At 36.8% G+C, this 26,374-nt stretch overlaps 2 protein-coding genes across 3 annotated transcripts in view; one reads left to right on the top strand and one right to left on the bottom strand.

Moving 5' to 3' along the window:
• LOC127938311 (sorting nexin-14) overlaps positions 1-9,812 on the top strand; it is a 51,603-nt gene extending 41,791 nt beyond the window's left edge. For both annotated transcript variants that reach the window (XM_052534841.1, XM_052534843.1), the window contains one exon: positions 7,881-9,812. In XM_052534841.1, coding sequence (XP_052390801.1) covers positions 7,881-7,886 — 6 coding nt within the window. In that variant the 3' untranslated portion in view covers positions 7,887-9,812. The remainder of the gene's footprint in view (positions 1-7,880) is intronic.
• On the bottom strand, positions 332-18,193 carry LOC127938314 (snake venom 5'-nucleotidase). Its single transcript, XM_052534845.1, has 9 exons — positions 17,826-18,193; positions 14,228-14,450; positions 11,834-12,022; positions 7,898-8,095; positions 4,427-4,581; positions 1,618-1,726; positions 1,242-1,391; positions 915-1,115; positions 332-842 (listed from the first exon to the last, which is right to left on the bottom strand). The coding sequence occupies exons 1-9, from the start codon at positions 18,147-18,149 to the stop codon at positions 682-684; spliced, it is 1,710 nt and encodes a 569-aa protein (XP_052390805.1). The 5' UTR covers positions 18,150-18,193; the 3' UTR covers positions 332-681.
• Between the last annotated feature and the right edge of the window lie 8,181 nt (positions 18,194-26,374).

The following is a 26,374-nucleotide window of genomic DNA, read 5'->3' as shown; positions in this document are numbered from 1 at the left end:
ACTGCTCCCCGGGTGCTGCAGCATAACTGGCTGCCCACAGCTCCGGGTGTGTGTTCACAGTGTGTGTGCGTGTGTGTTATCACTGCTCTGTGTGTGTGCACTTCGGATGGGTTAAATGCAGAGCACAAATTCTGAGTATGGGTCACATACTTGGCTGAATGTCACGTCACTTTAATATATCCAGCTTCTTTGTCCCTGGTTATGTATATCACAGTAAATGATTTACAAAAAAAAAAATTCTATATAAAATACATGCTTTATAAAAATATGAATAGCTACCTTTGGAAAAAGGGATTGAGATTTCTTGACAGACAAACTAAAGTCTTAAATCTAAAATCATCACAAGGTGTGATGTTTAATGAATCATAATCAAGAACCATGACAAATTAAAGATGAAAAATCTCAGGAAAAGATGCACAGGTCATAATTGAGGGTAAATACAAAAATATATTTTGAGTAAAGAAAAGTGCTATAAACTTAAAGTGTAAAGAGGAATAGAAAATGCCTGTATAGAAGATCCCTATAGAACATGACCTTTGATCCGTACTACATCACAGTGCTTATGTCTTTGCTTCGATGACAGAAACTGATCTTTGGGTCAAAGGTTTCTTCTTTCCCCCTCTGACAGTACAATTAAACATAAATGGTTACATGCTTTTTTCACAAGTACAATAAAAACGACTAAACAAGCATGACCCAGATTACCCACACCAGCAGAATAGTGGACAAATATCCTCGATGTCCAATACAAGAGCTGGAAAACCGAATCCGTCCTTCCACAGCCGGATGAACTCTCTTTCTCTCTTTTATGTAGTTGGCAACAACTGTTATATCCATGTTGCCTATGAAATATAAAACGTGTTATAATGTAATACTATGTGTATGATGAAATGTGCAGTTATATGATAACTTACCGCTGTCATGTTTGAGTTTCTGTTCTTTGATCATGGAGTATCCATCTCCTCCACCCACGAGGTAAGAGGGCAGCACCACTTTATACACCTTCTTTGGGTTGAGTGGTTCATAACGGGGCACTCGACACTCAGTGCAGAGCACATTCACACTTTTAACACGGTTTCCAGGTGTTTTTGATAAATCATACACCACCTGAAACCCTGCAAAGGCATTTTAACTGGATTAAATGAATACTAGTAGGGACATAGAGACTAGTTTTAGAATGCTGTAAATTCATAACATTTGTCCATGGGATTCCAGTACTCCGATTGAAGGGATAAACGCACCTGCCACCTGCAGAAATTCCCCAGTGTTTCCTCCGTATCTGCGAACTGAGTGCTCAAAGGCCTCAAGCAGTGTAGAGCCACTCATTTGGACCAGGTCAAATGTTCCTCCAAAGGGCAACACCGCAATCAGGTCCTCCATCGTGATGGAGCCTTCAATCGAAACATGCATTACGACTCTTTCAGTATTATTTCTAATATGCACTCGAGTTTTGTTTAAGATTTTGAAAGAAAATATAATTATATACACTGCTAAAAAAAAAATAAGGGTTACACCAAGTCCGTTAAACTATAGGGATATTGAATCTGTCCAGTTAGGAAGCAAAAGTGAATCAGTTTCCCCTGCTCTGGTGTAAATGAAAGCAGGATAGAGCTGTACCATTTCTGTTTCGCTCATCAATAGGCGATCGGATGGATCCACCGTTCACAATACAAGAGCTGACATGGTTCCACTGGATTTCATCAGGATATTTAATATTATTTTGGATCTGAAATACAAGCGGAAAAAGATTGTTTGTTTGCACCTGGTATCTGTATCTTGTAAACCAATTACAAGTCAAGACAAGACAGATGTTAACACATGATGCATGAAGTGAAACATGATCTGGATATTTCTTTGAAACATTTTTATGTAATGGCTATTTTATTTTAAAGCTGCTTGTAACCAGCAATGGTTGATTGATGAGATCAGTGGATGGTCCAACAAATGTGATGCATTGACTTGCCTCTAAATGTGCTTGGGTGATTACAAAAACACTCTGGAATTAGTTTACACCTAGATTTCTCTCAGATTACCCTACATTTATGATAATATCAGGTGTAAACGGGGCCTAAGATTACCATATGCTTTGTGACTGAATGCATTTGTAGCCATTAAGGTTAAAAATTTTGTACAATATTTATATATATATATATATATATTTATATATATATATATATATATATATTTATATATATATATATATATATATAAATCATGTTCTACAGAGTACATGCAGTAGGGTATTTCGCTGTATATGCATACATTTTGTATCGTGAATAGTGAAACCAATATATTTTTTAAACTGGGTTCCAGAGTGGATAAATTTTAAAACACCACCCAAGCATTTTCGTGTGGACAGCGAATCTGTATATTTTCTGAAACGATGACGTCATCAGCCCACGTCTCGTCCCTAGTCAGACACCGCTACATCACGTTACAGCAACAAAAACATGAACAAACACTAAACTATTGTCTTTTTATTAATGAACATTAACACTGATTAATAAATGTATTGTTACATGTTCGTTTGTATACTGGGTGTAAGGTTTACGATCATAGTCCAAGTTCTTCTCTGTTTTTAGTGTATCTCTGTAGCCACATGCTGGTCTGGCATGTACAGTAATGTTCAAAATAATAGCAGTACAATGTGACTAACCAGAATAATCAAGGTTTTTAGTATATTTTTTATTGCTACGTGGCAAACAAGTTACCAGTAGGTTCAGTAGATTGTCAGAAAACAAACAAGACCCAGCATTCATGATATGCACGCTCTTAAGGCTGTGCAATTGGGCAATTAGTTGAAAGGGGTGTGTTCAAAAAAATAGCAGTGTCTACCTTTGAATGTACAAACTCAAAACTATTTTGTACAAACATTTTTTTTTTTCTGGGATTTAGCAATCCTGTGAATCACTAAACTAATATTTAGTTGTATGACCACAGTTTTTTAAAACTGCTTGACATCTGTGTGGCATGGAGTCAACCAACTTGTGGCACCTCTCAGCTGTTATTCCACTCCATGATTCTTTAACAACATTCCACAATTCATTCACATTTCTTGGTTTTGCTTCAGAAACAGCATTTTTGATATCACCCCACAAGTTCTCAATTGGATTAAGGTCTGGAGATTGGGCTGGCCACTCCATAACATTAATTTTGTTGGTTTGGAACCAAGACTTTGCCCGTTTACTAGTGTGTTTTGGGTCATTGTCTTGTTGAAACAACCATTTCAAGGGCATGTCCTCTTCAGCATAGGGCAACATGACCTCTTCAAGTATTTTAACATATGCAAACTGATCCATGATCCCTGGTATGCGATAAATAGGCCCAACACCATAGTAGGAGAAACATGCCCATATCATGATGCTTGCACCTCCATGCTTCACTGTCTTCACTGTGTACTGTGGCTTGAATTCAGAGTTTGGGGGTCGTCTCACAAACTGCCTGTGGCCCTTGGACCCAAAAAGAACAATTTTACTCTCATCAGTCCACAAAATGTTCCTCCATTTCTCTTTAGGCCAGTTGATGTGTTCTTTGGCAAATTGTAACCTCTTCTGCACATGCCTTTTTTTTAACAGAGGGACTTTGCGGGGGATTCTTGAAAATAGATTAGCTTCACACAGACGTCTTCTAACTGTCACAGTACTTACAGGTAACTCCAGACTGTCTTTGATCATCCTGGAGGTGATCATTGGTTGAGCCTTTGCCATTCTGGTTATTCTTCTATCCATTTTGATGGTTGTCTTCCGTTTTCTTCCACGTCTCTCTGGTTTTGCTCTCCATTTTAAGGCATTGGAGATCATTTTAGCTGAACAGCCTATCATTTTTTGCACCTCTTTATAGGTTTTCCCCTCTCTAATCAACTTTTTAATCAAAGTACGCTGTTCTTCTGAACAATGTCTTGAACGACCCATTTTCCTCAGCTTTCAAATGCATGTTCAACAAGTGTTGGCTTCATCCTTAAATAGGGGCCACCTGATTCACACCTGTTTCTTCACAAAATTGATGACCTCAGTGATTGAATGCCACACTGCTATTTTTTTTAACACACCCCTTTCAACTAATTCAACTAATTGCCCAATTGCACAGCCTTAAGAGCGTGCATATCATGAATGCTGGGTCTCATTTGTTTTCTGAGAATCTACTGAACCAACTGGTAACTTGTTTGCCACGTAGCAATAAAAAAATGTACGAAAAACCTTGATTATTCTGGTTAGTCACATTGTACTGCTATTATTTTGAACAATACTGTATACTACATTGTTTTGTGTCGGTTTTGTGGTTTCGTGTGGAAACAGATATTTCTTGAGACGAGGGGAAAAAAAAAGATAGAATAGGGAAATCTCTGGCTTCGTGTGGACGTAGCCTTAGTCCTGTCTAGAGTAGTCTTCTTGTCTATGAAAAACAATATGGAAACTAATTTACTCACCATGGCATCGCAGATTAAATTTCCCAAATTACATTCTCGAAATCGGCATTCCTCAAAAGTTCCATTGAGATAGACTAGAGTCTCTCCGACAATCTCAGAAGAGTAATTGGCCAGATTCTTCATCCAAGCGTCCACTTCAGCCTGAATGCCTGGGTCTAGACAAAGTCAGGTCACAGGTTGACACATCAAAACATTCTGGCATTTCAATAGGGCAATTTTCAGCAGAAACAAATCACATCTGAAAGATACAGTGTTGTACAGGGTTGTCTAGTCTAGCTCCTATAGGGCCAACATCCAACCTGCTCCAACACACCAGCCTGGAAGTTTCTAGTACTCCTGAAATCTTTGATTCAACAGTCTTTAACTTGGACCTAAATATTTTTATTAGTTTTTATGCATTTGCAGATACTTTTATCCAAAGTGACTTACAGTGCATTCACTTTAACTGTTTTCGACACGTTCTCTGGGAATCGAACCCACAACCTTTTGTGCTGTTAACACAATGCTCTACCACTGAACCACAGGAACACTATATTCGTAGTAGTATATTCATGTCCAATGGGTGCAAAAGTATTTTCCTGTCCATGCTCTACATAAGGATTTTGAAAATGTCTTCAATCAAGATTGACATTACAAACTTCAAGCAAATCTGGAAAAATCCAGGAAAAGACGAGAATTTGCTTTAATTTGAGCAGAATTTCTCATTAGAGATCGCTATACTACAAACTTTCAATGTTTGCCAATGTTTTCATCTCAGTGGTAATGTAGAGAGAATGATAGCCAGGTTGGAAGTTTAAATAAACCACTGGGCAAAAAATGTATTGATTCAAGATAAAAGCTCATTTAAAGGGGCCATATAATGTTGATATAAAGAACATTATTATGTGTAATTTGGTGTAAAATGTAATGCGCTTGTGGTTTAAGGTTCAAAAAACATTATTTTCCACATAATGTACATTATTGTGCTCCTCTATGCTCCACCTTTCTGAAATGCATCAATTTTTTTATATTTTACATAGCTCATCGTTCTGAAAAGCTCAGGTGTGCTCTGATTGGCCAGCTGTCCAGTGCTTTGTGATTGGCTGAATTCCTCAAGCATGTGACAGAAATGTTATGCCCCTTAACATGGTGATGCCATCTCCTGGTACAAATAGAGACAATAAAGTCCATTACAAACGAGGCATTTGTTGCATCCAGTGGGGACATAATTATTGATTATAATGACTTATACAGTGTTTTTACGTGCCACGTAAACATAGAACCATGTCTGCATTTGTGATCTGAGAAACGATAAACGAGTGCTGCTCTACACTTCTCAAAACTCGCAATTGAATCATCAGTGGCAAATCCTTTAATATGAAAACATACTCACAGACTGTGAGTCAGAAGCGCCTCACTGTCCTTGCAAAGTTGGAACTACCCCACTTTATAGAAACAGACACCGGCATTGTAGGCTACTAGTTCAGGTAAAATGCGCAGGACACATCTGAATATTTTGGTTGACCTGTTCTGGAACGTTGTTGTAAATACAGCTTAACCACTGATTTCTAGTTGTGTCCTCTTTTGGAAGACTAAACAAAGTAGTTTCGCTTTCACAACTAAACAAACAGCATCTCCATAACATGACTGCAGGGGCAACAATGAGATTAAAAGTTTTTCTAGTTCACGCCTTTTTTCTTTGCATGAACATTTGGGCAGCATTATGCAAATCTTCCCACATCGTGATGTAGACGTGGGGGCGTGTTTAAAAGAGACATTTTAGGAGGGTGTGGTTATCTCTTTGGATTTGAAACTTTAATCTTTGGAACTTTACAGATCTTTTTCATGCACCAAGATCTTGTAACACTCCAAAGAGAAAGGAAAAAATTTAATCGCATCATATGACCCCTTTAAGGAAAAATAACCAGCTGGCAAATATTTCAGATTAATAAATTGAGAGTAGCAGAAATATCATAATTGAAATATGGCCGCATGATAAATCCTATCTGAACTGAACCAGCACTGAACTGAGCTGAATGGTGACACTGTTGCTTGTAAGGCCTCGTTTACACTGCAGGTCTTGATGCCCAATTCTGATTTGTTGCTATATCTGATTATTTGGGCTGTCTGTTTACACATTCTTTCAATTGTGACCCATATCGGAATCATATGTCAAATTACACTTGCCATAACATCTGAATGTTGTCATTTACCAGCTCAACACGCTTCCTCATGAGAATAATGTGACCTGCACTGACAAAATGAGTCACAATGAGCAAAAAAAAATTTAATCTCCATTAAAAGACCTTCAAATTGATTTGTGATTTGTTGAAATCTGACAAAAAATTACTGAGCCACACCCGTTTGAAGTCGATAGAGTGAAGTCCTCTGTCTTTTCTTATTATTAATGAATATATTAATAATCACACAATACAGTTTCCCAGGAAGGCTGAGGAGTGTGATACCCCAGTAGTTGGAACACACCCTCCGATCCCCCTTCTTGAAAAGAGGGACCACCACCCCGGTCTGCCATTGAAGAGGCACTGTCCCAGACCGCCACGCGATACTGCAGAGATGTGTCAGCCAAGACAGCCCCACAACATCCAGGGACTTGAGTTACTCAGGGTTGATCTCATCCACCCCTGGTGCCTTGCCACCAAAAAAAGCTTCTTAACTACCTCGGTGACTTCAGCTTGGGTGAAGTCCATCTCTGAGCCCTCAGCCTCTGCTTCCTCCACGGAAGGCATGTCGGTGGGGTTGAGTAGATCCTCAAAGTATTCCTTCCATTGTCCAACCGTATCCCCAGTTGAGGCCTACAGTTGCCCACCTCCACTGTAAACAGGGCACTGCTTCCCCTTCCTGAGGCGCCATATGGTTTGCCAGAATCTCTTCGAGGCCAACCAATAGTCTTTCTCCATGTCCTCACCAAACTCCTCCCAGTCATAAAAAGTCACAGTTTTAATTGCGTACAGAACCATGACTCAGAAAGTCCGACCTGCCTGTTTACATGTCCGAATGCATTTTTTTTTCCTGTTTACACTTTCAACAGACTCAATCTGTGTCACATATGAACAAAAATCTGAATTGGGTCACATTTAACTGGTAGTGTTAACGAGGGCAAAGAGCTGCTTTACACCAGAATCTGAATTGTGTCCATAGATGAGTTTCCATAATCGATTGTTATTTTCCTTTGTTTCTGTGGAGCTGCTATGACATGATCTGTACTGTATAAAGCACTATAGAAATAAAGGTGACGACTTACAGTCACTGATTAAGTATATAATGATCTATCTGAAATGTATATGTCGACTAACTAAAATCACAACCTTGCCACAACACAACACACACAGTTTAAAAAAAGAAATCATCATTGCAGAGTTCATTATCTGTTTCTCTATAGTGAAGATGGGAAGCCTGTTGTCCTATCAGCTTTATTAACTTGCCATGTGCTTTAAATTCTCTAATCTGTTTCCAGGTTTAAAGTTTTCTTACTTGGTGCTGTCGAGCTATCCAGAAGAATTGGATTGCCTGAAGATTTCACTACATTTCCATTTGAATCAAAAGTCACTTTTAGGAATCCCAGATACTTTCCAAAGGCATAGGCCTGGACAACAGGAACGTGGCGCCCATCATCTGATTGGACCATGAATGGATAAGGTCCTGCGGGAACTTCTGTTGATGGTGGAGTTCCTGCAGAAATCAACACACAAAATAAATGAGTGGAGGGGAAATATTTCTATACAGTAATAATTCTGTGCAAAGCACATTAAATGCTTCCTAAAAACTTTTGTTTTAGTAGTAATTAATACAGTGTGCTTTATTAGTAAAAGGAATGTCTATGAACAGCACACTACTGCAATAATCCAGAGAGGTTTGGTAAGGAGTCCAGCAACACAGAGATCTGAGTTCACCAACATCCAGCCAGTCTCCTCCAAGATGCTCGGAACAACCAAACTACAAACTACCGTGGCCTTTTTGGCTAAGAGAGGATGTTTTCAAAAACAATTTCACAAATTAAACTTTGCCAAAAATAATGTCTATAATCCATGTATTGCAGCTTTAGTAATTATGAGCCTCAGTGTCACAGTGATGTTACACATAGAAGTAATGTGTACTTCCTAAAGGCCTAGCATTTGGTTTAGGGTTAGTTGTTTGTGATTAGGCATAATTTACTGTTATAACTATAGTAAGTAATATTTGTAACAACTACTTTTGGACAGTTCTGTATTCAAATAATAATCAGCATTAGTTGTGTCAAAAAATGCTAACTAATACTCTTCTTATAAAGTCCATTTTCAAATAGACTGTAGGTTTATAGACTGAATTGTGGATTTTGTTAAAAGTCATGAAAGAGGAGAATTCTTACACAGTAGAAATAAAAGTTTAAAGTCTCCACCTCCCAAGTCTATTATACACAGCTGTGTAGATTTGGCCTATATAAATGCAGTCCATTTACCAATGTAAGTTTATTCATTTCCCCTCCATTGAATCTGCCAGGTGAAAATCATAAATCTGACAACTTAATAGCACAAGATAAGAACACACTTCTTCCTAGCAAGTCGAGACATAATCAATGCCCAGAGGCTAAAGTGAACACCCATGTTTAATAACTGTGGTTATTGGTTTGTTCATGCTTGCCTAGAAAACAGGAAGGCTGTGTCAGAGGTGAGTAAGCGCTAATGAGCAGTACTTGTCAGCCTGACCACAGTTTCTGAAAAACAAACAAAAAAAACACGTCTAAGCTGTTAGTGGTTTTTATCAAAATAAAACACAAAATATCGTTTCATCTTTTCATCAAACCGAATAGAGGTGTGTCTGGGACCAAGCGGTTAAGCAAGAGGAGTCGCAAGGGAAGATGAAAAATAAGGATTTTATATTTCCCAAAATAATCATGACAACAAAATAAAAAAGTCAAATAAACAAACAGTAACTAAAGCTCTAAACAAAAAATACAACTGACCTCTTACAAAAGAAACAACGGAGACTTCTATATTAGCTGATCAGACCATTTTTAACACACAGGAAGACTAACAACAACACTACTACACAAGCTACAAATAACAGCAAAATCTACCTAAAACTCGTTCCAAAAAGGAATATACTTTTACTTAACCTTAACTCAACAAAAGTACTCAATATAACATAAATCCAAACCCCAAAATATCTGAGAGGATGAGCTATCCCCCCCGGACATAACAAACAATGGTAGTGTCCAATTAGACCACCTCTCCTATAAAACTGCTCCAAACGCCACCCCTTCTCCCGGGTGTGGAATCCAACACTGGTAAGCTCGGAAACAAATAATTATACAAACAGAATGACAATCTAAAAGTAACTAATGGTGCACGCTCCCAAAAATATACTTCTGTATGGTCAAATAAATAAAGTACAATGTATGTGAAATGAACTACGTGTCCTGTGAGTTGTTTTTAACTAAAATGTTTGCAACAAATGTGTATGAAAAATGTATATAAACTAATCCTAAAGAAAAACAGCATAAACTATAAGTGCATGAGGTTACCGCTCTTAAACTGGCTGTGAGGTCATGGCTGTGGCTTTCACAAGGTGTATGGCAATTACTTTATTTGTGGTGGAAAGTAAACAGTCTTTGGGTAAATTAAACTGTGCGTACACCACTTTAAAGAGGTCATATGATGCAATTTCAAGTTTTCCTTTCTCTTTGCAGTGTTGCAAGCTGTTCGTGAATACATGAGATCCCTAAAGTTGTAAAAAACATTCTTTATCAAATGTAAGACTTGACCAAGCCCCCCAAAATGCCTCGTTTAAACACGCCCTCACATGTCTACCTCACTGTGTGGGAAGATTTGCGTAACACTGCCCAAATGTTCACGCAAAGAAAGAAGGTGAAACTTTATAGTTGCTGTTGCCGCCAGCGCTTTGTTGTGGAGATGCTGTTTGTTTCGTTGCGAAAGCGAAAATACTACTTTGTTTTGATTTCTCCGATCACAAATGCAGACATGGTTTTATGTTTACATGGTGTGATATGCAAAACATTGCGTAAAAAGACAGTATAATACATAATCAGTAATTATGGATGTAACAAATGTGTCGTTTGTAATGGGTTTAATTGGTTTTGTCTCGTCGCGCTGGGACACACGGCATCACATTGTGTTAAGGGGCATATCATCTCTGTTCACACGCTTGAGGCATTCGGCCAATCACAATGCACTGGATAGCTGGCCAATCAAAGCACACCTTGTTTGCTCAGAACGACGAGCTTTGTAAAAAATCGTTGCATTTCAGAAAGGCGGGGCATGGAGGAGAAACAATAATGTACATTATGTGGAAAATAATGTTTTTTTTTAACCTTAAACCACATTAACACGTTGCACTACATCAAATACACAAAACAATGTTCTTTTTAGCAACACCATATGACTACTTTAATGTATTTCTGTGCAGATCCAACAGACCACAGCCCTAATTAAAAAAGTGGAAATTAAAAGTTTTTGTTCAAGTGTCACTTTGTTTGGAAAAGTATTGAGAACAGACGGTCCCATACACATCATCTTTAATAAATAAAATTATTCACAAATTATCCTCCATCTTGTGGGCCAGGGTGGACCTCTGTTCTTCACCTTATTGTGCTTTTTTGTTATTTGAGTAAAAAATTACTTTAATTAAAGTTTATTTAGCCTTAGTTTAGCCTCTATGAAACAATATGTTCTTATTTTATGCAGCTCCCCAGTTAACCACACAATTAAAAACACAATTCAGTTGCAAGTTCACATCAATAGGTAATGGAGGAGGATGTGGTTCCTCCAGCACTGCGTGAATGTGGTCTGAAATCTCTGACAGAAGCTTGAATAAAATTTGATTCCTCTTTTGAAATTATTTTTTTAATTAAAATTAAATGTATGCATTTAGCAGACGCTTTTATCCAAAGTGACTTACAGTGCATTCAGGCTATCAATTTTTACCTTTCTTATTTTGAATTTGTGTCATGTGCTGTACACCCCATTTCTGTCCTTAAATATGTTGTTGTTGAGTGTCACCATCCTAGTGTGTGTTAGATGTAAACTAGTTGCGGTTTTGTGTGACCTACATACGATAGCTGCCAGTTATCACTGAATGACTTATAGTTGTCTTTACAGTTTGTCAAGTCTTGTGAAATCCTTTGATTTTATGATTCAGAAGGTTGGAAAGTAGAACATGAGTCAAATGGATCACTTTCATTTTGCATTCTTGTGATTTTTTCTCAGTATGAAAAAAAAAAAGAGCACACTGGAAATCTTGCTAAACACTGCAAATTTGGAGTGAGAATTTCTATTGTGGGTTGGTTGGGGATATATGGGGATGAACTAATGAATAAAAACTGTAATGAATTTGATTAAATCATCATTTAATTGTAAACTGGCACAATAATAATAATAAATATAACCTCACGGGCAATTGTATGATACGTACCTGTGTACAGGAATGTATTGGTGTGCCCTCCAATCACAACATCCACTCCTCGAACTTTCTTTGCAATCATTTGGTCCACCGTGAACCCAGAATGTCCAAGAGCGATGATCTTATTAACACCCAAAGTATTGAGCTTGTCCACTTGATGCTGTAAAGCAGTAACCTCATCCTCAAACCGGAGATGGGGGCCTGTAAAACCATATACATATGGAAAAACACCATCAGATTACTCATAAGAGAAATTAAAACTGTATATTTGATGCTAATCTGTTTAATTGTGCCACCAGGCAAGTCAATCACTCTCAGTCAGTTGAATCCGATCTTGACTGATTCCAGGATCTATGTAAGTTCATTCGATATGACATACTGTTCTGCAAAAACTAGATTTTCCTGTTTGTCAGTGTATTTCTCCGAGAAATAGGCAGCATAGTAGTGTTTCACTTCCGTTTGTCACGTGAAGTAGTGAACTGCAGTATGCATTTGTGGAAAGCTTTGAACTCTGAAAGTGAAATAAAACTGACTGGAAAAGAAGCCATTGTCGTGTTGTCTTTCCTCTCTGTTGTTTGTCACCCCTCTCAATAAACCTCAAGTTTACCACACCTAGGTGTTCTCGCTTTTTTCAAAAATTGTGGTGAGATCTAAACTGTGTTTCAATACCATTTCAGTCTAAACTTGAACTTCAAAATGAATAACAACATTGTTTGTAGAAATGCTTGCAGCTGGACTCACTTCAAAACTTGATGACATTCACACTGTTATTAATTTGAACTGACTCAGCACTTATCTAGCTTAATCTGAACAATGACCTGTCTCCATACCCTTACAAAAAAGTAGTATACTTCAAGTTTGTTTTATTAAGTATACGTAAGTAAAGTTCATGTATATTTTTAAGTATACTTCATGTAGCAAGTAAACAAATATCAGTGCTCTAGTAGTATACTTGTGTGTTCAATACTCCTTGGGACTTAATTGGCACACTTTCTAGTATACTGTATAAAAGTATACTTTTAAGCACACAACTACACAACTACTTTCAGGACACAACTAGTTTACCCTATGTCTGTAGTGTGTACTGCAATTATACTAAAAGTTAACTTAGTAAACTATCAGTATACCTCTAATTAAGAGTCTCAGTAAACTACTATTTTAGTAGTCTAATACTGCAAGTAAACACAAGTAAAAGCTTTCTTTAAGTGAACTGTACATCATACTTTAAGTATACTACTACGTCCCTATTCAGGTTTTAATGTGTATATGTTTTGTTGTATGAATATCTGAACATAGAATACATCCAAAGAAAGAACAGGTATCTGCTTGAAAACAAAAACATTTTATTCTAGCTTCATGCATTCTTTTTCAAACACTTTAATATGGGTAAGTTTCATAAAAAAAATAAGAAATAACATTTTGAACAAAAAGCTGAAAAAAGACTGAATTGGATTCAGAATGATAATCAGAACGTAGATGGAGTCGATCAACACCCTAAAGCTCGACTGTAATTATTACCTCTTCATCTGTCATTTTATTCCAGAATGTTAGTTTTTATGCTGTTTCATCTCAGATGATTGTGTTACATGTGTTAGTATCTGGTGTTTTTTTATTCTTCTTCATTTGTTTAATTTTTAGGAAATTCTGTGCAGTAGATGTTTACTAGCGCCCTCTACCGTATAATAATGAAAACACGTATTCTAGGAGTATAGCTCAAATATTTTTAGATTTTTTGTAAGTATAAGTTAAGTATACGTAAAGCTGTGGTAGGTAACTTTTGACGCTCTAGCGGTTAATAAACAGAACTGCTTGTGTCTTGCGGGAGAACATCGTAGCCGGAACTACTTCTCTCTGTTTATGTCTATGAAGAATCACAAAGGTACTGGGTTACTCCGCCGCGGTACCCCCGAAGCAATCTAAAATAGTCCGAATATAAACACTTATTATAGGTGCACCCTAGTGATTCAGGACAAACTAAAAACACGGTTTGGAAAATAGATTCATGGTGTACTCGCTTATTATATACAATTTTGTACATTTTGAACACAAACAAAGTTACGGACCGCAGCTCTGATTGGTTGTTTCTTACCAGGAGCGGATGAATTTCTGCAAATGGCAATAGGACACTGGGAGGAGCCAGAGGAGCTTGATTTTTTCACAGATTATCTGTCTCATATTCTACTGTCAGGACATAATGCAGGTTTAACACATATGTAAAAAATATACTACTACTGCAAGCGATTTTTAGTGCTGACCTACAGTAGGCTATAAACTTAATAGCAAACAGTCTAAATGCTGGTTTTTAAAAACATGCTTTTCTCCTTCTTAAAGCATGGGAAAATTAGTGTGATTTGTAACATTATGTGTAAGCCTAGCCTGGCTAAAGAGTGCAATAGAGTATCTTACCTGGTAGAGACAAAGCAGGGGTCTCCACAGATGTGTAGCCAACAACACCTACTTTCTCTGAGTTAACAGTGAAGATCTTAAATGGGAAACAGTGGATGCCAAACTGAGGAGCAATCGTTTGATCGGCTTTAATATTTGCGCTAAGAACAGTGCAGTTCACATTCTGAAGGAAAGGTTTCAGGAGGCCATCCACCCCGTTGTCAAATTCATGATTTCCCAAGGCCTAAAGAATTACACACACAAACAATGTTTTACACAGTAAAAAAATGACAGATGTTGTGAACACAAAATCAGTGTTTGCATTTTTGTACAATTTGCATGCATGCACCAGTAATTGGTTTTAAAGACATTCAAACATTCGGACTGTGTTTTGGTAAAGGTATGTGTTCTGATGGAAGGAGTTGTCCGTAAGGTGCCGAGTCCAATAATGTCACCAGCCATAAGAACAAATAGAGGCTTGCATAAATCATGATCCCTGGCTTCCAGACTAATGAGCTTAAAAATGTGTTCTTTAAAGGGTCTATTATATAAATACTCTTTTTAGCAGGCCATATTTCACTTGAAAATAATATTTTATTATAATATTTAAATATATTTATTATTAACCTTTTAATATTGAGAAGATTTTTTTCCTCAGTCTAAATCTAAATGTAGTGACTGTATACCTGAACTGTAAAAACATAGCAAGTTTTTACTACAGTTTCAAAAAATATTGTACTGTAAAAAAAAATTAGATCATGCAATTTAAAGGCAGTAATACTTTCCATGATAATGATTATGATACATTATAAAGGTATTCTTAAGCAATTATAATGAATGCATAATGAATTATAAAAAAAACCTTATAATATGTTGTATCATCTCATGAATATTCATAAGAACGGTTTTAATATATTATAATATTTAATTATTTGTGGTTATTTTTAAGAGTATGATGATTTATAACACAATGAAAACATTGCATCCTCTTTTACAATGGATTATATTTCTCAGTTATAATGTTTTATGAGTCTCATATCTTGCTATTTTTCTGATGCTACTTTACTTAAAGCAGTCAAAGACCACTTTTAAGTAGTAGTAATAATAATAAAATATCTCAAATGGCCATAAGACCAGATATCAGATCAGATGAATGTATAATATGACACATTTTCTTTGAACTATTTTTGTGGTGTTATACAAATAAAATGCTTTTAAATATAAACACACACATGCACTTCTAAATTCTATCACCAAATAGTTTGCTATTTTAACCCACTTTAAATGGACAACAGAAGAATTCACCCAAACATTTCTACATTTTCTTTGACAGTGAGTGATAAGGTACCATTGGGGAATCTACATTTGGGAGACACCTATTCTGCTAAAGCTGCACAAGTTTGAGACCCACTCCACCTGAACTCTGTCCACTGTACTGAAGACTCCAGTGGCTCATCTGTCCTCTTCTGCTCTACATTGATAACATGAGAAATGCATCCCTTCGGTGCCCATAATGATGGAAAACTCTTAGTACAGATGATTATTGTCTTAGTACAACACACACAATCACAAATGATCCTTTACACTACACAAAAAAAAGTGTTTCATCTATATAAAAGTTTAATTCACAGTAACTGCTTTTCCTAACTTTTCATTCTCATTTAGTTTAATACATTTGTCCATTAATTCATCTAACTGCATCCATATATATATCTGTAGATACAGTTTCTAAAGAACTTGTGTGCAGTTTAAAAAATAAGAGGCAGTTGTGGCCTAGCGGTTAGAGTTAGACCTGTAACCCGAAGGTCGCAGGTTCAAGTCTCGGTGCTGGCAGGAGTTGTGGGCGTGAATGAACAGCGCTCTCCTCCACCCTCAATACCCGTGGCTGAAGGGCCCTTGAGCAAGGCACTGAACCCCCAACTGCTCCCTGGGCGCTGGATCTGTAGTTGCCCACTGCTCCGGGTCTGTGTTCATAGTGTGTTCACTTCTCACTGCTGTGTGTGTGTGCACTTGGATGGGTTAAAGGCAGACCAACAAATTCTGAGAATGGGTCACCATACTTGGCAAATGTAATGACTTTCACTTTATGGATTATCAAATATAATTAATAATTTTTACAGTATAAGCAATTTATCTTAGATGATCAGCACTGTTTTGTGTGAGAGGAACTGATCAGAGATATACAATATCAGAGGAAGGGAGACAGGTGGCATCAAATACAGCATTCTACATTACACTTGCTCAAGGGCACCTCTGTTGTGATATTGCCAGCCCAAGATTGGAACCCACAACCCTAAGGTTAGGAGTCAAACTCTCTAGCCACTAGGCCACTACTTCCCCGTGGCCTAACTTTTGATAACACACTGGAGAAATGCTTTAACTCACATAAAATCCATAATGTTTGGAATTCAAGTTAGGTGATGTAAGTGTATTTTCTAACATGACAATTATTGCCAGTATTACTGAAATTATTTCTGCAAAAAATAAAATAAAATAAAAAGACATGAATGTTGTGTTTCAGTGATTGAATCAAATGTTCTGAAATGTTTTGAAATCATGATTGTGTGGATGAAAATATGTTGTAATATAATGAAAGTATGAGATCAGTATTAAAAGAATGACTAGTGGTGTTACAAGTGTGATCAGTTTGGATATTTGTATGGTGGATTAGGGTCATGTGGGACACTTTTAGCCATTTTGATTTGTGCATCATATTTTCATATGAAGCCAAAATGATGCATCAAAATGTTATATCATTATGAAACGCCTAAGATGTTCCATAACTAAATCAGAAGACATTTTTTCAGAAATTGTAATTAAATGGCACATATATTAGTGCTTCTTATGCCAAATCGTTTAAGAATCTGTGGATTTTCTAATGTGGGAAAGCTCATGCTCAAATCTGGGACACTGTTTTGAATTAAAAATAGTAAAACAATTAATAAACCACCTCGGGTGTGCATTATTTTTGTAATAATTAAATGGTCCGGAGTCAATTATTTTGCTTATATTACGGTTACCACACCTCAAGACATCGACATCAACATTTTAGAACATTGTTTTATTTATAACCGATTTATTCCCTTAACATTAGTTTAGTCCAAATCCCATGTCAATGTCATTTCAGTGAACATTACATAGAGGTACTTCCTGTTTGTTGATTTTCTTGGCCACATTTCTAACATAATTTCCAGAAAGTCAAGTGATTTCAGTGACTTGATACCCCTGCTTGAACTCAACACCAATCATGTTCACTTTAATGTAGTAAAAGAAGAGACAAATGCAATGAAGCTTAGGGGTCCCAAATTACACTAATCCACCCTAGTTGTGAAAATGCACCAAAGTGAAAAAAATAAAAATAATTTCCCAAATAAAATAAACTTCTCAGAAACACGACTGATTTGCATGAAATGGAACTTTCTCAACTGTTGCTCTCTAGGCTCCAGGGGTCTGTTTTTATAAGGGCCCTTTCACACACACAACGCGTTCTGTTGAATTAAAAAGGTTTTAACTTATTTTGAAAGCGTCAAGAGTTCTCTTCCATTCCCAAATTAACGGTCCCTAAGAAATCCAAAGCTGTTCGATCCCAATCCTCCATCACCCCGATAATCACTCTTACCATCGCATCGTATCCGAGTCTATTCATGAAATGCGCCGCTTCTGCGCCTTTGTAGACGTTAAACCAGACGCTCCCCTGAAACTGATCGCCCGCGTCCAGTAAGAGCACATTCTTCTCCTTGCTACGAACTTCTTTGATTTTCGTAAACCTCCGCGCGACTCCAGCGAAACAAGGCTGTTGCGTGCATTTGCCCGAGTCGTTGTTGGTCTCCTCCACCCGTGCGTGAACATCATTAGTGTGGAGTAAAGTCAGCTCAAACTCTGTCCTGCACATATGACAGTGGATCCAGATGAAGAATAATGCATTGAGCCACTGCATCCCCATCTCCTCAGCACTCTCTGAACTGACAGTCCATTCAGAGGAGTTCAGAGGCTTCAGTCTGGAGGCGGGGTTACGAGCAGCACCGCAAAACAAAAAAGGAGGTCTCTATGCAGTGTACAGTAAAAGAAGAAATCTGTGCCGTTGCAATTCAACCCCAGGACTTGTGCGAAAAAAATGTAGGCTACGGACCCCGAACATTATGGTTTATTGTTTTTTATGGATTTGGTCACGTGACAAGAGGCACTATCCAAAAGCGCAACTTTTGTTGATAAGTTTAATTTCTTCGTTTTATATAACGAATTTATATAAAGTTTGTATTTATTGTTGCAGTGTTCTCATAAAAATAAATAACTAAATAATGTACCACAAACTAAGCATTTGTTTTACCTTATTTAGCCTATCAGTCATATTCGTTTTGTAAAAAAAAAGAAGAGATGTTTAATATAGGCCTATACGAATTGTATGGCTGATTTGTTTGTTAATATAATAGGGTACCACAAACTTAAACCATTTTATACTTAAAGTGGAAATCCAAAGACCTTTTATTTGTGTTACAACCCAGTAAACTTGCGTCCAGTGGACGTCTTTTTATGTCTTTGCAGACGTTGAAAAGGCGTCCACCAAGGAGTCAGAATTAAAGTTTTTATGACGTCCTTTTTTATGTGTTCTGTACGTCCAATTTAGACATTCACAGAACCTCCTTACAGCGTTAAAAACTAGTTCAAAATTTGTCCGTGGACATATTTTCAACATCATTTAAGGTTCATTTAGGCCTAATTTATACTGTTTCTGGACCAAATCAAGGCAATGCGAGGAAAGACAAGGCAAGGCAAGTTTATTTATATAGCACACTTCATAAACAATGGTAATTCAAAGTGCTTTACATAAAAGAAAGTAAAATAATCATGAAGAAAAATAATAACAAAAATATAACAAGCAATTTTAAAACTTTGCAAAGGATTTAAAAATTTACTTATTTAAAATGAATTTAAAAACAGTTAAAACCAGAAAATGATTTGTATATATAAAAAAAGTTAAAATACAGTGCAATCAGTTCGGACATTGCACAGTGCTCATTCAATAAATGCACAGCTAAACAAATGATTTTTAAGTCTAGATTTAAATGTCACTAGTGTTTCTTCTGGAAGCTGATTCCAAATGCAGGTAGCATAGTAACTAAAGGCAGACTCCCGCCTTTTGGAAACAAAATATCTAATTCTTGCAACGTCTTTTTTTTTTTTTTTTTTTTTTTTTAATGATAGTATGCTGATTTAGTTACTGCTTTGACATGACTACTGATACTAAGGTCTGTCTCCAGGATCACACCAGGAATCCTGACTTGATTTTTAGTTGTTTGACCCCCAGAGTCAAGCTATGCATTCACCCTGAAAACTTCTTTGTTTCCAAATGCAATGACTTCAGTTTTTTCCTTGTTTAACTGAAGAAAGTTCTGGCACATCCAACTATTAGTTTCATCAATGAATTGACAGAGGGAGTCAAAGGGGCTGTAGTCATTTGGAGATAAGGGTAGGTAAATCTGGGTATTATCAGCATAGCTGTGGTAGGCAATTTGGTTCTTTCTCATTATTTGATTTGTGGAAGCATATACAGGCTAAACAAGAGCGGTGAAAGAATTGAGCCTTGTGGGACTCCACCTGTCATGGACGTCCACTTAAGACGTCCACTAACCTCTCCCTTCTAAGTATGACCTGAACCATTTGAGTACCATCCCAGAAAGACCCAGTTTTCTAGTCTCTCTAGTAGTATGTTATGATTGACAGTGTCAAACGCAGCACTGAGATCTAGCACTACCGTCACAATTTAAGTGAATATAATTTATTATCTTAAAGAGAACTGTCTCTGTGCTGTGATGCAGTCGGAAACCAGATTGAAAATTGTCCAGGTATCCATTTGAGTTTAAGTATTTGTTCAGCTGTTTAAAAACGACCTTTTCTATAATTTTGCATATAAAAGGAAGATTAGATATTGGTCTAAAATTGCTCAAAATGGTCGTTATCAAGATTGCTCTTTTCCAGGAGGGGCTTAACAACTGCTGTTTTCAGAGAGTTTGGAAATGTCCCAGAAAGAAGTGAGGCATTCACCGCGATTTTAGGTGCTGCACTATGTCTTCCAAAATTTAGCTATCAATTGCTTCAAAAATAGACATACATCTTTTTGATATTGTGGCCAAATCTGTCTGACCTCTGCATTACTTGAGCATATGCTAATCGCCTTCCTGATATTGATGATCTAAGGATGCAAACTCTTTGCATTTGCTGTCTGAGAGCATTTCATTGGGAATCGGACTTGTTGAGTTAGTCTCTCAACAGTGGCAAAAAGAGTATAGGACCCACTTTATATTAAGTGGCCTTAACTTCTATGTACTTACATTTTAATTAATAATTTAGTACAATGTACTTATTGTGTACATACATGTTTTTACATTGTACTTATATTTAAAAGAAGCTACATGTAATTACATCTGTATTTAAATTCTGTAATTACATTTATAATTACACTGTTGACCCATACTTTGGAACTCTCTCCCTAACCTTACCCCTATCCCACCTCAATAGCAGCAAAAGTGTTTTACAATACAATATGAACACAATAAGTACATGGTACTTATTTTTTTATGTAAGTACATAGTAGTTAAGGCCATCTAATATAAAGTGGGACCAGAGTGTAAGTGTTGTTTAAGTTACTGTTTATCAGGGTTGAGAAGAAATTCTGTCCAGCTGTGGCTAGCTTCACAATAAAAGCATGAAGGCTGTCTTTATAGATGCCTTCGTCTTCTGCCACATCTGCTTGGCTTTTCTGCATTCATAGTCTTTTCATAGTCTGAACTGCTGTTGATCTTCTCCAAACTGATTTCTGTCTGTTTGTTTTCTTACTGACTATTATTGGAGCAATATCATCAATAACATTCTTATCTTTTGAGTTGAAGGAATCAATAAGAATATCAACCGAGTCTGCAGAAATGCTTGGTGTTAAATATATAGCCTCCATAAATAGTACACTTGTGTTCTTGTTAACGCATCTCCTTCTGACAGAGACAGATCTAGATTCAGTGGTAGCAGAGATCAATATATCAAAGAAAATACAGAAGTGATCAGATAGTGCTACGTCCTTAATAACAATGGATGAAATGTTTAGACCCCTACTGATGATTAGATCCAGAGTGTGTCCACCTTTGTGTGTGGGTCCATGCACATGCTGAATCAGGTCAAATGTGTTTAGAATCATTATCATTTCTTTAGTAGTTTTGTTTTCTGCATTTTTGTGAATATTAAAATCCCCTGCAATAGCAAAACAGTCAAACTCTGAAGAAATCACTGGTACAATTTTTGTGAACTCTTCAACAAAGTCTGGAGAGTATTTGGGAGGCTTGTAAATAATAATAAACAGAATGCATGGAGCACCTTTCAGCACAATCCCTAGATATTTAAAAGACAAGTACTGACCAAATTACACTTGCTTGCATTGATAGACATCTTTAAAACCAAAAAGGGCTGTACAGGAAGATAAAATAAGCATAAAATCAAGATAAAACATTATAAACATACCACAACAACAAAGAACAAACTACACAAAATTTTTTAAAGCGAATGAAAGCAAATTAGTTTTGAGCGCACTCTGAAATACAATAAATGTAGGAGAAGATTTTACAGACTGAGGAGGGCATTCCAAAGCCTTGGAGCAGCAACAGAAAAGGCTCGATCACCTTTGCATTTTAAACGAGATCGAGGAACCATCAGACGTAATTGATCATTTGAACGCAAAGACTTATTGGATGCAATCTGATTAAATCTGAAATATACTCCGGTGCTAAACCATGCAAAGCTTTAAAAACATATAATAGCATTTTGTAATGAATCCTGTATCGTACAGGAAGCCAGTGTAATTTAATAAGCACAGGAGTAATATGCTCTCTTTTCTTAGTACCTGTTAAAAGCCTAGCCGCTGAATTCTGAACAAGCTGCAGACAGGAGAGAGAGGCCTGACTCACACCCAGATACAATGCATCACATTAAACCAAACAAGATGACACAAAAGCATGCACATCTTTTCCCAAGTCCTCAATAGAAAGGATAGACTTAAACTTAGATATAGATCAAAGATGGAAAAAACTATTTTTACAACAGTATTAATTTGTCGATAAAATTTGAGCTCCGAGCTAAAAATGACACCAAGGTTTTTCACTCTAGAAAGATTTTTCCCAGGAAGTAACCCCAGGCAGTCAGTGACATCATGCAAATAAATAATTATTTTTACCAACTAAAATAAACTCAGATTATTCTCATTCAGCTGAAGAAAATTATTAGCCAACCAACACTTAACCTTATCCAAACATTCATACAGAGACTGAATGGATAAATGATCCTTGCATTTCTATGGTAAATACATTTGTGAGTCATCAGCATACAAATGATAATGAATGCCATGTTTTTCAATCATTTATCCTAGAGGGAGCATATAAAGGGAAAACAAAACCGGTCCCAGGATTGAACCTTGAGGAACCACACACACGAAAGGAAACCATTCTAAGGCTAAACCCTGAATCCCAACATGGTCTCTAAGGCAATCAATGAAAATGTTCAACGGTGTCAAATGCTGCGGTAAGATCTAAAAGTAACAGAACACCACAATTTCCAGAATCAGTGCCACACAGAATATCATTAGTAACCCTCAAAAGAGCTGATTTCGTACTATGGCCGGCACTAAACCTTGACTGAAATCTATCTGAAATGTTGTTCTTAACCAAAGCTGTGCATACACAATCTTCTCCAGTATCTTTGAAATGAAAGGCAATTTTTGAACGGGATAAAAACTTGGTGGAACAACACCAAATGTCAAGCTACTATTCATAATAGTTAAAATGCATGTACCAATAGAATGAACCACCTCTTTAAATAAAAGAGAAGCACATCACAGGGAGACCTAATGGGCTTCATGTTCTCTATTTCTTTGAGCTGTGGAAGGCAGACAGGTGTAAAACAAGTCAATTGATTTGGAAGAGCATAGGGTACAATAAGATCATTAGTAACAGATGATATATGGGTCCTGATTCCAGCAGTCTTATCAATGAAAAATGTTATGGAGGATGGAGTACATTGTTTACAGTAGAAAAAAGCACTCTAGGATTATGGCAGTTCTTAAGAGATAATTTCAGAAAAATAATTAGATCGAGCTAATTTAACAGCTCTTTGGTATTCACTCAAACAACTCTTCAAAATCTCTAAGTAACCTGTAGCTTATGTTTAAACCAAAGAAGTGAGCTGCCCTGTCCTGCGAACATTTAAACACGTTTGTGTGAGTAAATTGCTCAGTGCAGAGAGAAGTAATGGGAACCTGTTATTTCTTTATTCTTTTTTCATTTGTCTAAAAGACATGAACAAGTTCTTTGAAAACCATCTATGACTTTTTAAACATGTCTTCATGCTCTATGCCGAGTATGGTTTCACTAACAAAAAAACTTACATTTGCATAAAGCATCCATATTTGCCCATGCCCATGTTGATTTGTGCATTAAACACTTGCAAATTTAAGGTACATTTAGAACAGATAAAAATGAGTTAACTTCTGACAATCATGCAATTAATTGCAATTAAATATTTTAATCGATTGACAGCCCTATCATTTACACTGGTCAATGTCAGTCAATTCAATACAGAGAAAGTGAAAGTAAAAAAAGATAATGAGATAATGAGAGACGAAACTAACATATGCTGATAATGGTGTATACCCAAGAACATTCTCCAAATATTCAGTGTTGGTTCTAGGAACATACAAAATTTCCAGTTTCCTTGATGTTAGAGGAACATTTTTAAAATGTATGATGTTCCTCAAATGTTCTGTCAACTTAATTTTGATTTAAAATTCAGCATTCTAGGAACATTGATTTGTAACATTCCAAGAACATAAAAATATTCAGTTTCCTTAATGTTAGTAGAATGTTATTTAAAGGTTAGTAAGATGTTCCTGAAAGATTTCTTCAATCATTCAAACACCAGCTGTGAACAAGCACTAAAAGAAAGAGAAATAATAAGAAAAAAAACGACAACTTTCTTCAGCCATAGACTTGAACGGAATATTAAAGACTTTAAATCTCTCAAGATCTGATTAAACAGCTCCACAAACAGCATTACCAGCATCAGTTACTACCCAAATTTACTTTATTTCTGTTAGACGTCTACATAAGTTTTTATTGAGAATTAAAAGAGGTTTATATTTTGACCTCTTGTTAAAAATCTTTAGTTTAAAGTCACCATCATGGAGATATTTAGTTGGGCTCTTGACTCTTGACTTATAAATGTAAAAAAAAAAAAAAAAAAAATCCTACTTAGAATGTGTTAATAAAGCAAATGACTGCTTTAAAGTAGCTTAGACAACGGTCTTATTTGTTGTTTTGCTTTTTGAATTAAAATGCTAATCTGTCACTAAAACAGACATGTTGAGCTGCTTTATCAGTGCAAAAATGTTTTTGAAAAAAATCTGCAACTGCTGTAAAAGCAGCAATTCGTCAAGAACCCAATTAAAACACTAATCTTCGTTATTGTGACGTCAAACAAAACATTTTCAATAAGACGTCAACATCTAAACCTGCTAATTCTTAATAAGAACAGCTGTAGATGTGTGACAGAAATAAAGCCAATCTGCTTAGTAATACTAAGTAAAGCTGGTAATGCTGTTTGTGGAGTTGTTTAATCAGATCTTGAGAGATTTCATGTCTTTTATCTTTAGTTCATCTAAGGCTGTGGGTGTGGTTGTGGTTTGTGTTCTTATTTCTCTTTCTTTCAGTGTTTGTTCACAGTAGGTGTTTGAATGATTAAAAAGAAAGTTTCTAGAACATCATACTAACCTTTAAATAACATTGTACTAACATTAAGGAAACATTTTTATGCTTTTGAAATGTTACAAATCAATGTTTCTACAGTTTTATTTTAAATCAAAATTAAGTTAAAAGAACATTTGAGGAACATCATACCTTTGAAAAATGTTCCTCTGAAGTCAAGAAAACTGGACATAAAAAAAATGATGGTGCCTCTGAGCTCGTTCGCCGCCCAGGTCGCTCCACTTAGATTGTGCTTTTATTTACTTTTTATCTTTTTAACACATAACATTTCCACTGATCATTTATGACAAAGAAACACTTTTGGATATTGAACACCGCTACACTAACCTGCTGTTTCAGGACACTTTATCCTCCATCCCATCGTGGCCATCTGAGATACTTCGGAACACGGTGATGAACAATGGCCACTTGAATAACCACACGATGTGGCGGATCAAGAAACCCGACAGATTCGCAACAGACCTTTCCAACAGGAAAAGAGCTCACAGTCCTCCTCAACCGAGTATTTTGCTCACTAAGGTCCAAAATCTAGAGAATAAGATAGACAATCTGATAGCCAGGGTAAGTTTCCAACAGGACATCAGGGCCTGTAACATCCTGTTTGTCTGAAACAAGGCTCACAACCTTGGTCCCAGACTCTGCTGTAACGCCGTCTGATAACTTCTCTGTTTTACGGAATCCAAAGGTGGAGGAGTGTGTTTCATGACTAACAAGAAATGGTATTACCCCAGCAATATCTCCACTCTGTCACACTCCTGCTCATCTCAACTGGAACATCTATCCATTATTTGATGCCCATTCTATCTAGCCCCGGAATTGTCATTGATTATCATTGCTGCTGTCCCACCACAAGCAGACACCGGATTGGCTTTGTCTAGGCTTCATGATGCTCTCAGCAGCTACATCAACAAACGTCCTGACGCAGATCTTATCATCGCTGGGGACTTTAACAAAGCCGACCTCAGGCAGGTCATGCCAAACTTTTATCATAATGTATACTGTCTAACCAGAGGACTGAATACACTGGATCGTTGCTACTCTCAGTTCAAGAATGCCTACAAAGCTCGCTCAGTACCGGCTTTTCCTCACATTGGAACATAAACAACGGCTCGTTCAAGAATCCCCGGTGCAGAGAGTACTGATGCGCTGGTCCTCCCACTGAGAAGTTATGCTACAGGCGGCTCTTGATGAGTGTACTGGGACATGTTTCGGGCAAGTTCATAAGATGTCAGTGAGTTTACAGATGTAGCATTAAGCTTTGTAAACGTCCTAGCCAAGCAAGCAACTGTTACGATAACTATAAGGACATTCTCAAATCAATCCATGCTGTGGTAAACAAATGCAATGCCGCATACAACACCGGTCTTTTGCG

This window comes from Carassius gibelio, chromosome A20 (assembly GCF_023724105.1).
Source record: "Carassius gibelio isolate Cgi1373 ecotype wild population from Czech Republic chromosome A20, carGib1.2-hapl.c, whole genome shotgun sequence".
NCBI classification, from domain to species: Eukaryota; Metazoa; Chordata; class Actinopteri; order Cypriniformes; family Cyprinidae; genus Carassius; species Carassius gibelio.
The sequence above is the reverse complement of the archived record's forward strand: the minus strand, read 5'-3'. Positions and strand labels throughout refer to the sequence as shown.